This window comes from Staurois parvus, unplaced genomic scaffold (genome assembly GCF_062004578.1).
Source record: "Staurois parvus isolate SC_StPar_1 unplaced genomic scaffold, SC_StPar_1.0 ptg000005l, whole genome shotgun sequence".
Taxonomy (NCBI): Eukaryota; Metazoa; Chordata; class Amphibia; order Anura; family Ranidae; genus Staurois; species Staurois parvus.
In genome coordinates, this window is record NW_028317801.1 from 4552080 (window position 1) to 4569527 (window position 17448).

The window sequence follows — 17448 nt, forward strand, 5'->3', positions numbered from 1 at the left end:
AAAGGGGCATGTTCAAAATAATAGCAGTGTGGAGTTCTATTAGTGAGGTCATTCATTCTTTGAAAAACAGGTGGCAATTATTGCCCTTATTTAAGGAAGGCAGGCAGCAAATGTTGTACAAGGCTGGCTACAGTGCATTTCTCTCTGAAATTCTGAGGAAAATGGGTCGTTCCAGACATTGTTCAGAAGAACAGCATACCTTGATAAAAAGTTGATTGCAGAGGGGAAAACATATAAAGAAGTGCAGAAAATGATAGGCTGCTCAGCTAAAATGATCGCAAATGCTTTAAAATGGCAACCAAAACCTGAAAGACGTGGAAGAAAGCGAAAAACTACCATTCGAATGGATGGAAGAATAGCCAAAATGTCAAGGACTCAGCCAACAATCAGCTCCATGAAGATCAAAGAAGGTGTAAAGTTCCCTGTGAGGACTGTTACAATTAGAAGACGCCTATGTGAAGCCAAGCTATCTGCAAGAAGCCCCCGCAAAGTTGGAAAAAAAGACGTGCTGAAGAGGTTACAATTTGCCAAAGAGCACACTGACTGGCCTAAAGAGAAATGGCACAACATTTTGTGGACTGATGAAAGTAAGATTGTTCTTTTTGGGTCTAGTGGCCGGAGACAGTTTGTCAGATGACCCCCAAATACTGAATTCAAGCCACAGTACACTGTGAAGACAGTGAAGCATGGTTGCGCAAGCATCATGATATGGGGATGTTTCTCATACTACCTTGTTGGGCCTATTTATCGCATACCAGGGATCATGGATCAGTTTGAATACATCAGAATACTTGAAGAGGTCATGCTGCCTTATGCTGAAGAGGAAATGCCCTTGAAATGGGTGTTCCAACAAGACAACGACCCCAAACATACCAGTAAACGTGCAACATCTTGGTTCCAGACCAACAAGATTGACGTTATGGAGTGGCCATTCCAATCCCCGGATCTTAATCCAATAGAAAACTTGTGGGGTGACATCAAAAATGCAGTTTCTGAGGCAAAACCAAGAAATAGAGAAGAACTGTGGAATGTAGTCCAATCATCCTGGGCTGGAATACCTGTTCACAGGTGCCAGACGTTGGTTGACTCCATGCAACAAGGATGTACAGCAGTTCTCAGAAACAGTGCTTATACAACTAAATATTCATTAAGTGATTCAAAGGAAAGCAAAATCTTCAAACATTTTTCAGTTTATATAGTGAATGTTTGAGTTTGTAAAGAAGAATACAAACACTGCTATTTTTTTGAACAGTCTAATATTCACTTTTCTTCAATTTGCTTTTTAGAAGAACAACACAAATTTGATCTATTTTTCTTCATGTTTTGATTTGGAATAGAATGTGTCGTGTTCCCAATGCATTTGTGTGTATTGAAATAAAAGCTATTAGAAGGATTCTGAGCTTTATTCACTTTTTTCAACACACTATTACTTTGAACACAACTGTATGTGTATCTATATAATTTGTAAAGGGTCATTTCACCTATTATGAACATTTTAGTTACTATTTGGGAACTCTAGTTGCTGCTGTAAGAGTGGTCTCATCCCACAGTAGTCTCCCTGGTGTAATGTTATCCAGTGGTCCCATTCAAGGGGAGTCGATCATCGGATGAATTCCTCTCGAAAGGGAATGGCCATCGATGGATCAAAATTCAGCTTGACCTTCCAGAGCAGGCCAACTTTCAATCCATCTATAGCCAACTTTAGTCTCCACAGAAGATGTCTTTTCAGCCATGTATGGTTTTTTGTTTACTGTTTGTGTCCTTTTTTTCCTCAGAGCTCTCTGCTGAAGCAAAGGCATCCTTAATGGAATTTGAAGAAATGGAGCGCCAGCGCAAATTAGGACGATATGGCCCTAGAAGAGGTGGCAGGAGAGGAGGCAACAACGCAATGCCTCGTGGAATGGGTGATCAAAGGCATAATGATAGAAGAAACCCTAGAGAGCAAAGATCAAATCAAGGGGTAACTTTCTTTTTCTTTTTTTTTTTTGCTTTCAATATTTTCTTTTTAAATCAAACCGGAGACTTAGTGGTGACATTAAAACCCAACTTCAGACAAAACTTTATAGTTTTTTTTATAGCATGAGGAAGAGTGTAAACTTGTGTTGGGATTTTATTGCTGACGGTTTCCCCATAAGGGACATTTTTGCTGGGTTTCTGAATAGGTTAGGTGTCTGAAACAATGGCAATTAAAATGTTAGTAATTAGGTTTGTAGGTTTTTTGCATGAATACAGTTTGTGTTTAGAAAAAAAAATACACATTTTAGTCATGTGCATAAAAAACACATTTTTTTCATATGTCATATATTAACTAATATAAGAATAATACTTTTATGTTAAGCTTACAGAGTCCCATACTACAAAAGAAATAGGTTCCTAAACACACAAACACATAAAAAATGTGTTGAAATACTTGAAATGAACTCTGGACCTTTTATATGCTTATTGTAATTGGGAAAGTGAGGGAATAACACACACCTGGCCATGGAACAGCTGAGAAGCCAATTGTCCCATTAATTTTGGTCCCTTAACAAGTGGGAGGCACATATGCAAACTATTGTAATTCCTACACCGTTCACCTGATTTGGATGTAAATACCCTCAAATTATAGCTGACAGTCTGTAGTTAAAGCACATCTTGTTCGTTTCATTTCAAATCCATTGTGGTGGTGTATGGAGCCAAAAATGTTAGAATTGTGTTGATGTCCCAATATTTATGGACCTGACTGTAATACAGGAACCAAATGAAAATTTGGGAGAAGTCCTAATGTATGGTATCTCTGATAGTTTTACTCTTGAAGGTTTATGTATTTACGTTTGAGCTAGGTTTTAACCACTTACCCTCCTGAGGATTTACCCCCCTTCCTGACCAGGCCATTTTTTGCGTTATGGCGCTGCGTTCCTTTAAGTGACAATTGCGCGGTCATGCAACGCTGCACTCAAATGAAATTTACGTCCTTTTTTTCCCCACTTATTAAGCTTTCTTTCAGTGGTATTTGATCGCCTGTCCGGTTTTTATTTTTTACACTATAAAAAAAAGACTGACAATTTTGAGAAAAAAAGTCTTATGCGCTGCCAAACAAAACCAAATAAAAACCTAAAGAACGCTAATGCAATATTAAAAAAATCAAAAGAAGCAGCAAGCACCCATAAAGTGTTCCACCACTAAAAAGAATAAATGCAAAAATAGTGCTGTGCTAACAAATATTATTATTATTATTAATAATTATATGCTTAAATATAAAATCCTCAAGCAATAAACAATATATACATAAATAGTGTCCGTGTATATAACACTTAATATCTAATGTGAATGAGGTCCACATACAAAAACCTTAACACGGATAATATAGAATATGGGACCAATAATAAACCGTGAAAAAAATGTGTATATATAGCATCAGAACAGTGCAAAAAAACAGTCCATAAGGTGAATAGCAGAAAAAAAACTGTGACTCTTCTCCTTTACTGTGCTTATGTGATATCCACCATCACCAGGCATGCACACTCACCTCATAAATTGACCCACATCACGTAGGTCAAAAACAACAGTAATCCTCAATGTACCCTGGTTACTGGGAGCTGATAACAGAACTTCCCTGCAGCCTTTAGTAAAAAGTGTTAATCGCCTCACCTGTGTAAAGAACGCTCACTGCACACTCAGGCTACGTTCACACTAGCCTTGTGTGCAGGCGGCAGAGAGGGGTTTGGGAAGCGTTTTTACCGCTTCCCAAACGCCTCTGCCAATTCTGCACATTACAGCACATGGTGCTGTTCTAACGGGAGCGTTTGCGTCGCGTCGCGGCAAAACGGACGCCTCTGGACGAGTCAGGAGGCTTTGAAGCCTCCTATTCTCGTCTATGGTGCCGCTCCGCAAACGCCCAGCCGGCGTTTGCGGTGCGGTTGCGACGCGGTTGCGGGGCGTTTGCGGAGCGGTAACACCACTCAAACTGCATTATAAGCGTTTGTGGGGCGTTATTAACGCTCGGCAAACGCCTAGCAACCGCCGCTAAACCGCGCATGCGGCGTTTGAGGAGCGTTTGCCGAGCGTTAAAAAACGCTCCGCAAACGCCGGACCAACGCTTGCCAAACGCTATAGGGGCGTTTGGCAAGCGTTGGCAAAACAGCCTAGTGTGAACGAGCCCTCAGGCTGAGCCATTTACTGTGTTCAGTCTACACTGACAGGTCTGGCAACTGGAGATGGATTGGGCAATGCACTGACAATGGAAGCTGGGGCCAGCAGCCTGTGGCAGTGGGAGATCAGAAGATTGATATACCGTGTCAGCCAATAAAAAGAGGCTGCAGGGAAGTTCTGTTATCAGCTCCCAGTGACCAGGGTACATTGAGGATTACTGCTGTTTTTGACCTATGTAATGTGGGTCAATTAATGAGGTGAGCATGCATGCCTGTTAATGGTGGATACCACACAAGCACAGTAAAGGAGTCAGTTTTTTTCTGCTATTCACCTTTATAGACTGGTTTTTTTTTTTTTTGCACTGTTTTGATGCTATATATGCAGTTGCAAGAAAAAGTATGTGAACCCCTTGGGATTACATGGAGTTTTGCATGAATTGGGCATAAAATGTGCTCTGAACGTCATCTAAGTCACAACAATAGAAGAACACAGTCTGCTGAACATAATACTACACAAACATTAGATGTTGCCATGGCTTAATTGCTCATAACATGTAAACATTCACAGTGCAGGGAGGAAAAAGTATGTGAACCTTTGGACTTAACTGGTTGACCCTCCTTTGGCAGCAATAACCTCAACCAAACATTTCCTGTAGTTGCAGATCAGACCTGCACAACGATCTGGAGTAATTTTGGACCACTCCTCTTCACAGAACTGTTTCAGTGTAGCAATATTCTTGGGATGTCTGGTGTGAATCGCTCTCTTAAAGTCATGCCACAGCATTTCAATTGGGTTGAGGTCAGGACTCTGACTGGGCCACTCCAGAAGGCGTATTCTGTGCTGTTGCAGCCATTGTTTTGTTGAATTACTTGTATGCTTTGGGTCATTGTCCTGTTGCATCACCCATCCTCTGCGGAGCTTCAGTTGGCGGACAGATGGTCGTACATTTTCCTGCAAAATGTCTTGATAAACTGTGGAATTAATTTTCCCATCAATGACAACAATCCGTCCAGGCCCTGAGGCAGCAAAGCAGCCCCAAACCATGATGCTCCCTCCGCCATGTTTTACAGTGGGGATGAGGTTTTGATGTTGGTGTGCTGGGCCTTTTTTTCTCCACACATAGTGCTGTGTGTTCTTCCCAAACAACTCAATCTTGGTTTCATCTGTCCACAGTATATTTTGCCAGTAGTGCTGTGGAACATCCAGGTGCTCTTTTGCAAACTTCAAATGTGCTGCAATATTCTTTTTGGACAGCAATGGCTTCCTCCGTGGTGTCCTCCCATGTATTCCATTCTTGTTTAATGTTTTCCTTATTGTAGATGTGTCAACAAAAATGTTAGCATGTGCCAGAGATTTCTGTAGGTCTTTAGCTGACACTCTGGGATTCTTCTTTACCTCATGCAGCATTCTGCGCTGTGCTCTTGCAGTCATTTTTACAGGACGACCACGCCTAGGGAGAGTAGCAACAGTGCTAAACTTTCTCCATTTGTAGACAGTCTGTCTTACCGTGGACACATGAACATCAAGGCTTTTGGAGATACTTTTGTAACCCTTTCCAGCTTCATGCAAGTCAACAATTCTTGATCGAAGGTCTTCTGAGAGCACATTTATGCAAGGCATGGTTCACATCAGACAGTGCTTCTTGAAACCAGTAAACGCAAAACAGGTGTGTGTTTTTTAAGGGCAGGACAGCTGTCAGCAACACATCCAATATCATCACACTGATTGGAGTCAAGATTGGCTCACTCCTGGCTCCAATTAGCTCTGGGAGAAGTCATTAAGCTAGGGCCTCACATACATTTTCCTCCCTGCACTGTGAATGTTTACATGTTGTGTGCAATTAAACCATGGCAACATCTAATGTTTGTGTAGTATTATGTTCAACAGACTGTGTTCTTCTATTGTTGTGACTTAGATGACGTTCAGAGCACATTTTATGCCCAATTCATGCAAAACTCCACGTAATCCCAAGGGGTTCACATACTTTTTCTTGCAACTGTAAATTTTTTTTTCACTGTTTATTATTGGTCTCATATTCTATATTACCCGTGTTTAGGTTTTTGTATGTGGACCTCATTCACATTAGATATTTAGTGCTATATACAGTGACACTTTTTATGTATTTATTGCTTGAGGATTTTATATTTAAGATTATTATTAGCGCAGCACTATTTTTACATTTTGGATTTTTTGCTATTAAACATGTTCTGTAAAAAAAATTTAAAAAAATTAAATTTCGTGATAAATTTACGCCAAAATGTACTCTGCTACATGTCTTTGCTAAAAATAAAAAAACCCCAAGTAAATTAATTTGTTTACGTGAAAGTTATTGTTTACAAATGGCTGTATAGATACTGGGATTTTTTTTTTTTCTACTAGTAATGGTGGCAATCAGTGACTTTTAGCGGGACTGCGCCAGACATTCTGACGGGGGGAGGGGGGGGGGGGACACGGTCACTGACATCCCCAGAGACACCAATACAGTGGTCAGTGCTAAAAAAAAAAAAAAAAAAAAAAAAAGCACTGACACTGCTAATGGCACTGGGCAGGAAGGGGTTAATATGAGGGGCGATCAAAGGGTTAACCATGTGCAGGGAGTGTTTTTACATAGGGGTGGGGTGTGAATGCTTCACTGTAAGCACACTGCTCTGGATGGCTTTGCAGCCATCCAGAGCAGTGTGCCTGAGTCGACAGGGAAGAAGATTGTTTGTCGGAGATGCTCGGTAATCACTAGGCGCCCGCGGGTAATTACCGGTCGGGACCCAGTAATTGCCCCCTACCCGAAAATGCAATATCACGTATATATATACATGATTTTGCGCACCCTTGCCGCCCTGTAGCAGTATATCTGCTATGGGGCAGCGAGGAACTGGTTGATAAAGCAGACTTTTAGTAAATATGCAGCAACACCACCTACCCCCACCCACCACAGTCTATTATTCTGACACCCCTGCTTCCAGCTATAAGTGATTAAAGCATTTTAATCCCTGCTATTGTTGCAAATTAATGGTCGTCTTTATCAGTCCACTCCTTGATGGTATGACCAAGCATTTGTTGAAGTGATTGCAGATGAAGAGTTTCAGACATTGATGTTCAGGCAAAACAAGACCACATTTATTAAAACAAGTAGGACTGTTGGCAAGGTTGAGGGTGGTTGTACTTTTTACTCTGGGTCCACTTGAAACAAATGATAAATTTAAGTATATTCTTTTTCTCCCAGCAGCCCATTCGAACTCTATTTCAGCAGCAGCAGCAGCATATTCAGCCTCTCATGCCTATACAGAGACCCCAGCATCCTCCCACTGATGGCTCCACGTTGCAACAGGAGAAGACAAGAACACAGTCCACACTTGTATCAACACCACCCCATCAACCAAAAAATATTCATATTAATCCTCATTTTAAGGGGAACGTGACATCTGTTCAAGGTTACTCCTTGCATCTATACTTTCACTTTTTTGTAATGTATTTTTTTCCCTTTTCTGTTATGGTCATCTTTCCAGGGTGGGATTTCGCTATTTTTCTTACAAAAGGCCTATTGTAGAAGTGACCCCTTCCGTTAAGTGACTGACAGGGCTCTAAACACCTTGTGCAAATCTATTTAAACAGAAAATCCCATTTTATATGGCCGAACAAAGTTTCTGACTTTCAAAAATTCTAGATCCTGATTTCCAGAATTTCCCTGAAGTGTAGCATGTGTACTGAATTTTACAAGGTTGTTAGAAATTGAATGTTCAACTTTTTAATGGGGTTAGTGTTTACAATAGAAATGATCCAGGTGTAAAAGGTTGGTTTGCAGCACTGCAATGTAAAAAATATTTAAGGGTCTGTTTGTAAATAGTTTTCACACAACTTTCACCCAGGATTTACACATTTATCGAATTGAATTCTCTTGGAAAATTTGTGAATCTTAGCTGTAAAGGACTTCTGGCGGGGGTGGGCATTTTGATCACGTGACCATTGTGATTGGCAGTCAAAGTGTTTACATGATCGGAAAGCTTCCAAATGTGCTAGGAGTGTGCAGAGAGCAAAGTGTTTACCTATTGCGCATATGCAGCCGCTCTGTTTTAAAGCATTCCTGCCCATATGCTTGCCAAGTCAGCAGCAAGTAATTAAGGTGCAAAATCCCCTAAAGTGACCAGAGATGTACTAATTGGGAAAATGTGCCAAAAATGCTAATTGGAAAAACGTGCAACTCTCTGCGTTCAAAATGGTTCTGGAGCGTCTTTGGCACGTTTGTTGCATATAGGGCAGCCCTGTGTACGACTTGCGGAAACGTGCTTTTCCGCTGCGTGTAGGTGTGAATGCAACACAAAGGTCATCTCCAGTTAAATGTTCAGATTAAACTTTGGGATATGTAAGGAAGAATGTGTAGCCTACCTGCTTAGCAGTTCTGTTTTTAATTAAGGCATTGCTGTAACGTACCAGTTGACCTCCTTTACTCTTTCTGGGGGCTGCCATTTTGTTGAAGCCCAAAGCCCTGAGTAGCAGTTAAAGCAGACCTAAACCCTCCTATCCTTTTCAGCCAAGGAAGCTATTATCTGTTTGATTTGCAACATCCATGGTAATGCACATGTGGTCGGTTATGACACCAATCATTTGATGGTTTGACAGTTTGGTTGAGAAAACAAGCAGATGTTACTGTTCGCATTCCTGCAATGTAACTGTTTTTTAAAACTGTTAAATTCATAGGTTTAGTTCCACTTTAATTTTTGGACTGTCAGTAGATTGTCCTCTACAAATTTGCCACATGACCTAAAAATGGAGAGCAACTGAGCATGTTCAGAGCAGGGTGGGGCAGTGTTTACTGGATTTTAAACAGTATAGGCACTTATTTTTAATGCTTTACATAACTATACCTGTAGAAGGGCCCAGCCTGAGGTGATCTAGTAGGTCTTAATTTTCTAACAAAAGTTCCACTTTAAGCCTTATGCTGGAACAGGAATGTTTCTAGCTTGCCTGCTCAGTAAGCTTTGCATTCCTAGCATTCCCTTCTGCCTTAAGCTTACGTTAAAAACCAAAAAGAAAAGCTGCCAACATAGTTTCTATTCAGTAATCTTTTTCACAATCCAATATATCCTCTATAGTGCCTTACTACTCAATGGAAGAACATCTCACAATTGCAGCACTCTCCTTCTCTCCACTACAATGACAAATGGAGCGCATGCTGAGTGGTTGATCTCCGATGTTTAAAATGCAGCAGGCCAGCCACTCAACGCTAGTAGAACCACATCAGTATCCAGAAAGTCTATGTGCAAAGAATGATGTTTTCTCAAAGTGGATCAGACCACTTCTGTATCCTAGATATCCATTTGCAAAAGTGAAAATCCACTCAAAATGGATCAGAAATTTGACGAGGCGTGCTGAGTGGCTGATCTCCGGTGTTTAAAATGCAGCAGGCCAGCCACTCAGTTTAGGGCACAGAAGCAATGGGCAATCACTGGCATAGTGGTGTTTACTTCAGTGATTTCTATCGTCCGGGGGCATGGTCCAAGCTAAACCAATGTAATTGTGTATTAAATTTTTCATACCTGGAATTCATCTTTATGGGACAAGTTCACAAATGATATGAAAACAGTCTAAACCAGTCTAACATTTTCCCATCCTCTGCCTGCGCTCTAGCATCCCATAAACCTGTTTAGAGGAGCACCATTAGGGGGCTGAGAGGTTTTAGACATTTTGGTATTTATGCCATACGAGAATAAGAAGTTGCCATTGCTAAACTCTCCTAATAGTACTAGTTACCTGGCTGTAGTACTGACATTCCTCATTGCTTTGGGTGACTTGCCTAAATCACGAATGAAGAAGTAATAACTTTTGTTAAGGACGTTGTGTCAGTAATTAGGCAACTAGCGTTTTTAAGAGGTATTTAGTAAGGGCTGCTATCTGTTTCTCTGATAGTTTACATTATGGTAAATGGAGTGAATTTTCTGACTTTAATTCAGCTGCAAAATGTGCTTTAGTATTAGTATCTCACTGATTTATTCTGTTTTGGGAAGTGATCTTCAAACTTAAGTTTAAAGGTGCCATGATGGTAAGGAAAACCTCAGTATACACTGTCATACTGTTCAAGAAATGCTTTGTTCACAGTTTACAAAAGTGACAGGCTGGTTCTAGCTTTGTGGGCAAGTTGAGAGGTTGATAAGTTGATATCTGTGCAACAGTGGCTCCCCCTGATCCTGAGCTGTCACTTGTATTTCCTATAGTAACTGTAACAGGAAATTTTGAAATTAGGTAGCTGCAGTTCTTTCCTCAGAGATCCAGAGGTTTGTAGGAAAAAGGAAAGAAATTGTTCAACATGCTGCAAGAATAGGAAGAAATATCATTACAATTGTGCTGCTCCTACAATGTGTGGAACAGACGTAAGAAGTACAATACTTTCCAAATGTACTAATTAAATACAACTATTTTAAATAAAGATCAATAAAGAGAAACACACAATTAATGGGGCCTGTGTTTATTAGTACCACACCAGTATCCAGAAAGTCTATGTGCAAAGGATGACGTTTGCTCAAAGTGGATCAGACCACATCTGTATGCAAGAAATCTATTTGCAAAAGTGAAAATCCACTCAAAATGGATCAGAAATTTGACTAGACGACCACAACTGGAACCCACCAGGATGTGCGTTCACCTTGCGGATAGGCCCTCATTACAGGTGCTAATGGAGCCTTTAAACAATGTGCCCCGATGGTGTTATGATAACTAAATGCGTTGGGCGCAACTTAATCCCAGAGAGAGTGAGGTACACAGTCAACTGCTGCCTCCCACTGATCTCTTGGCTTGCCTGCACATTTGATTGGAATGTAAGAGAAGGTGGCGGCTCAGTACTTTACCATACCTGCTGTTCCTGTTCATACGGTGAGTGCATAGACTTCTTTTTAGCAAAAAATTATTTTATACTGTGTACACTATGAGGCATGTTACTTTTTGAGCTTGACGTATGCCGCTGATTTCTGAGGCTGGGTCCGCTATTGTGTGTATGGTTCTTTGTCTGCCATCCACAAAGTGTGCATACATGTCCATGGGATATCCACGTTCAACAGCTATTAGAAATATTTGTCTCATTGTTTTAAGGCTCCATTGGCCCCTGTAATGAGGACCCATCTGTGAGGTGAGTATACACCCTTGGGGGTTCCGGTGATGGTCTTCAGATCAATTTTTTATACATTTTGAGTTGATTTTCATCTTTTGCACAGATGTGGTTTGAACCACTCTGAGCGAACATCACCCTTTGCACATCATGAACTTTGGAATACTGATGCATTTCTAATAATCGCAGGACTCCTTAATTGTGTGTTTATCTTTATTGCACTTTAACTACTTGCCCTCCTGAGGATTTACCCCCCTTCCTGACCAGTCCATTTTTTGCATTACGATGCTGCGTTACTTTGACGATTGTGCGGTCATGCAATACTGCACCCAAATTAAATTTATGTCCTCTTTTTTTTTTTTTTTCCCATGAATAGAGCTTTCTTTTGGTGGTATGTGCTTTTTTATTTGTTGCGCTATAACACAAGACAATTTTGAGAAAAAAACTATTTTTGACTTTTTGTTGTTAAAGATGTTCAGTAAAAAAATGTGAATCGAATTTCGTCATAAATTTAGGCCTGCTACATGTCTTTGCTAAGAAAAAAAAAATCCCAATACGTGTAAATTAATTGGTTTACATGAAAGTTTTAGCATTTACAAATGGCGGTATATATACTGGAATTTTTATTTATTAATTTTTTTTACTAGTAATGGGTGGCGATCAGCGACTTATAGCGTGACTGCGGCGGGCATTCTGACACTGGGGGTGCTGACTTGCTGTTACTGACATCCCCAGTGACACCAATACAGTGCTAAAGAGAAAGCACTGACACTATGCTAATGACGCTGGGCAGGAAGGGGTTCTCTTGAGGGTTAACTTGTGTGCTGGAAGTGTTTTACATAGGGGGTCGTGTCAGTGTGCTTCACTATAAGCACACTGCTTTGGATGGCTGTGCTGCGCACAGGCATCCAAGGCAGTGTTCCCGAGCTGACAGGAGAACAAAATAGTTCTCCTCCCTGTTGGAAATCACTGGGTGCCAGCGAGTAATCACCGGCCGGGACCCTGTGATTGACGGCCGCGAATAATGGCACAGGTAGGGCGCGTGTACAGCTTGCGTGCACCCCCTACCCGGAAATGCAAATTCATGTGTATATATATGTGCGTTTGCGCCCCCGTGCCGCCCTGTAGCAGTATTTCTGCTGTAGGGTGGACAGCAAGCAGTTAATATAGTTGTATTTTTTTTCATACATTGGGAAAGTACAGTGCCTTGAAAAAGTATTCATACCCCTTGAAATTTTCCACATTTTGTCATGTTACAACCAAAAACGTAAATAAATTTTATTGCGATTTTATGTGATCGACCAACACAAAGTGGCACATAATTGTGAAGTGGAAGGAAGATGATTATGGTTTTCAAAATTTTTTTTTTATTTTACAAATACCTGAAGAGTGTGGTGTGCATTTGTATTCAGCCCTCCTGAGTCAATACTTTGTAGAACCACCTTTCGCTGCAATTACAGCTGCAAGTCTTTTTGGGTATGTCTACCAGCTTTGCACATCTCGAGAGTGAAAATTTTGCCCATTTTTCTTTACAAAATAGCTCAAGCTCTGTCAGATTGGATGGAGAGTGTCTGTGAACAGTAATTTTCAAGTCTAGCCACAGATTCTCAATTGGATTTACAGTGCATCCAAAAAGTATTCACAGCGCTTAACTTTTGCCACATTTTATTTTACAGCCTTTTTCCAAAATGGATTAAATTAATTTTTTTCCTCAACATTCTACAAACAATACCCCATAATGACAACGTGAAAGAAGTTTGTTTTGAAATCTTTGCAATTTATTAAATATAAAAAAATGAAAAATCCACATATACATAAGTATTCACAGGCTTTGCCATGACACTCAAAATTGAACTCTGGTGCATCCTGTTACAACTGATCATCCTTGAGATGTTTCCACAACTTGATTGGAGTCCACCTGTGGCAAATTCAGTTGATTGGACATGATTAGGAAAGGCATAAACCTGTCTATATAAGGTCCAACAGTTAACAGGGCATGTCAGAGCACAAACCAAGCCATGAAGTCCAAGGAATTGTCCGTAGACCTCCGAGACAGGATTGTATCAAGGCACAGATCTGGGGAAGGGTACAGAAACATTTCTGCAACATTGAAGGTTCCAATGAGCACAGTGGCCTCCATCATCCGTGAATGGAAGAAGCTTGGAAGCACCAGGAATCTTCTTAGAGCGGGCCGCCCAGCCAAAATGAGTGATCGAGGGAGAAGAGCCTTAGCCAGGGAGGTAACCAAGCACCTGATGGTCACTCTGAAAGAGCTCCAGCGTTGCTCTGTGGAGAGAGGAGAACCTTCCAGAAGAACAACCATCTCTGCAGCACTCCACCAATCAGGTCTGTATGGTAGAATGGCCAGACGGAAGCCACACCAGAGTAAAAGGCGAATGGCAGCCCGTCTGGAGTTTGCCAAAAGGCACCTGAGGGACTCTCAGACCATGAGAAACAAAACTCTGGTCTGATGAAACAAAGAGAGAACTCTTTGGCCTGAATGCCAAGCATCATGTCTGGAGGAAACAAGGCACCACTCACCACCTGGCCAATACCATCCTTACAGTGTAGCATGGTGGTGGCAGCAGCATCATGCTGTGGGGATGTTTTTCTGCGGCAGGAACTGAGAGACTAGTCAGGATCGAAGGAAAGATGAATGCAGCAATGTACAGAGACATCCTTGATGAAAACCTGTTCCAGAGCACTCTGAACCTTAGTCTGGGGCGATGGTTCATCTTTCAACAGGACGACTCTAAGCACACAGCCCACATAACAAAGGAGTGGCTACGAGCCAACTATGTGAATGTCCTGGAGTGCCCCAGCCAGAGCCCAGACTTGAACCCGATTGAACATTTCTGAAGAGATCTGAAAATGGCTGTGCACCGACGCTCCCCATCCAACTTGATGGAGCTTGAGAGGTACTGCAAAGAGGAATGGGTGAAATTGTCCAAAAATAGGTGTGCCAAGCTTGTAGCATCATACCCAAAACGACTTGAGGCTGTCATTGGTTCTAAAGGTGCTTCAACAAAGTATTGAGCAAAGGCTGTGAATACTTATGTACATGTGGGTTTTTTTCGTCTTTTATTTTTAATAAATTGCAAAGATTTCAAAACAAACTTCTTACACATTGTCATTATGGGGTACTGTTTGTAGAATGTTAAGGGGAAAAAATGAATTTAATCCTTTTTTGGAATAAGGCTGTAATATAATACTTTTTGGATGCACTGTAGGTCTGGACTTTGACTGGGCCTTTCTAACACATGAATATGTTTTGATCTAAACCATTTCATTTTAGCTCTGGCTGTATGTTTAGGGTCGTTGTCCTGTTGGAAGGTGAACCTCTGCCAATTATTTTTATGTTAACATTTTTCACGTTGAAAGTAAACCTGTTTTGTGAAACGTTGATTAGATGCTGACCACCTCCTAAAATTGCTAGTTGCCTGGTTGTGTTGATCTGACCCTCTTTAATATTTTCAGACATCGATCTGGAACATCGCAGCTCTCCTTCAGCATTACCTATAACTCTGTCTCTTCTTTCTGTAGGGGTCCCTCAAGGTTCTGTCCTTGGACCCCTTCTCTTCTCTATCTACACCTCCTCCCTTGGTCACTTGATAAACTCCCATGGCTTTAAGTACCATCTCTATGCTGATAACACACAAATCTATCTTTCTACTCCACCTCACCCCTTCAGTCTCCTCTCGCATTACTAACCTACTAAGTGACGTATCGGCATGGATGTCACACCACTTCCTCAAACTCAATCTTTCTAAAACTGAGCTCATACTTTTCCCTCCAGCCAGTGCTCCCTCCCCTGACTTCTCCATCAAGATCAATAATACAACCATCAGTCCCTCCCCTCATGCCTGGGTACTAGGTGTAATCCTAGATTCCCATCTGTCCTTTCTGCCCCAAATCCAATCACTGTCCAAATCTTGTAGACTTCACCTCTGCAACATCTCCAAGGTACAGCCGTTCTTAACCTCTGAAACTGCTAAGCAACTTATTCACTCCCTGGTTATCTCTCGCATTGACTATTGTAACTCCCTCCTCATTGGCCTCCCTCATCACAGGCTATCTCCTCTTCAGTCTATCATGAATTCTGCTGCCAGACTCATCCACCTTACTAGCCGTTCCATATCGGCCATCCCTCTTTGCCAATCCCTCCACTGGCTTCTCATTACCCAAGGAATAAAATTCAAAACATTAACAATAACATATAAAACCACTTATAACTCTGCCCCAAATTGCATCACCAATCTTGTATCCAAATATCACCCAAACCATCCTCTCTGCTCCTCCCACGACCTTCTGCTCTCTTGCTCCCTTGTCTCCTCCCATGCTCGTCTCCAGGACTTTTCCAGAGCCTCTCCCATCCTCAAACTCTCTACCCCAATCAGACTATCGCCTACTCTGCTCGCTTTTAGGCGATTGCTGAAAACCTATCTCTTCAGAGAAGCCTATCCTGCCTTCAGCTAATAACGGAATCTTCTACTCCTCCTACCAGTCCATCACCCACAGTTATTGCCTTTTGTACCATCAGTCCCTCCCTCTTAGATTGTAAGCTCCAAGGAGCAGGGCCCTCCTATCCCTCTTGTATTGAACTGTATTGTTGCTGTATTGTCTCCCTTTATGTTGTAAAGCGCTGAGCAAACTGTTAACATGCATGCACAATGACTTTTCTGGTCTATGTGCTTGTTCCGAATACTGAAACAGCAGGTAACTGGTCATAGTAACAGGCTTGCTTTACAGGAGGTTGTGTTGGCACATTTTACATATCTTGCTTATCCTGTGCTACCATCCTGATGTGTGGCTACAGTCTAGAAAAATACTTGTAGATGTGGGGGAACAGTGGCCTGATTACACCAGATCCCTCTGCCTCTACACTATGTAGCGCTCCAAGCCTGAGAAGTAAATGGCCAGGACCACATGGGTATTGAGGTGGGGGGGGGTTCTGTATAGCCTGCATAAGATTCAAGTTTCCAACTTATACAGGACTTTGAGGTGGTCCGACAGCAATTCATATCAATGATAATCATGGGGTAGGTAACTGCAGCCAACACCACCGCCTGTAAAGCAAGCCTGTTTTAGTGCCCAGTAAGAAAACCTGTCATGATAGAAAAATGGATACTGCTATTGCTAACTTCTTACAGGGTGAGGGGCAACTTTAAGATGGGAGTATAGTAAAGAAAAAAAAATAAGCTTCATTACGGATACTGACCATCTAATTAGTACTCCCCTCAGGACCAGTGTAATTAGGTCATTGTAAATAATTTTTTTTTTTAAATGACCATTGCAAAAATTTAAAGCATCTTGAAGTAATGCTGATTCTTTTCATTACAGTGCCACTGTTACCAGTCCCAAATCAACCTCGTCCCGCAATGGGGTCACCAAGGTTTCCAGTGAGTATCAATAGTATGTAGCAGAAGTGCAGATTTTGCTGTAAAGACATTCCAGAGTCATAATACTGTACTCGCAGCATCTTTTTTTTTTTTCCCCCTCAGTCCATTTGGACAAAACAAATTTTGGGCATTTGTCAGTTCTGGTTGCTACACTTGAACATAAGGCTATGTTGTAATTCACAAAGTTAATGGTTGTGTGTTTTTTTTTTAACCCATTTATTGCTTCCAAAATATGTCGTACATCAGCAGCGAGGGGGGTTTACAGGCAGTACACTGGAATATGTGCAAATCTGACAAATTGACTGTACAGCTGCCCGATTGCTCCGAAGCACCTTGGTATGTTCGCCATAATGAAAACCGTTGGACTAATATGTGACATAAAAAAATGGACATTACCACCATATTATACTCCACGGTGTTCAGTTTCAGAAATGTGTTTGGGGGGGGGGGGTTTAAAGTAATTTTCAGGCCTATTATGCTTTTTTTAAACAATTGCTCTCTGGAAGATTTTACCCCCTTCGTGACCAGGCCATTTGTTGCTATTTGGCACTGCGTTACTTCAACTGACAAATTACGCAGTAATGCAACACTGTTTTTCTGGTGTCTTAGTCTGCACAATGTTGTCGGTGCTGGTCCCCATTAGGTTGGTGGCTTCTTCAGCTATTTTTTCACATTGGCTTAGTCAGCAGCTGTTCTGGCTTGTGCCATTAGTGCTTACCCCACTAGGGAAAATAGTGTGTCTTGGGCGTCAGTGTCTCAGGTTGCAAAACTGCTTCCTGGTGTTCTGTTCCTGCTTTTTAACTGGGTTTTTTTTTTCATGGTTGC

At 41.4% G+C, this 17448-nt stretch overlaps 1 protein-coding gene across 2 annotated transcripts in view; it reads left to right on the forward strand.

The window, feature by feature from the left end:
• RBM33 (RNA binding motif protein 33) overlaps nucleotides 1-17448 on the forward strand; it is a 199708-nt gene that overhangs the window by 60893 nt on the left and 121367 nt on the right. The window contains exons 8-10 of one of the 2 annotated variants that reach the window (XM_089693178.1): nucleotides 1776-1960; nucleotides 7352-7559; nucleotides 16565-16623. In XM_089693178.1, coding sequence (XP_089549304.1) covers nucleotides 1776-1960; nucleotides 7352-7559; nucleotides 16565-16623 — 452 coding nt within the window. The remainder of the gene's footprint in view (nucleotides 1-1775; nucleotides 1961-7351; nucleotides 7560-16564; nucleotides 16624-17448) is intronic. The other variant, XM_089693251.1, reaches the window with a different exon arrangement.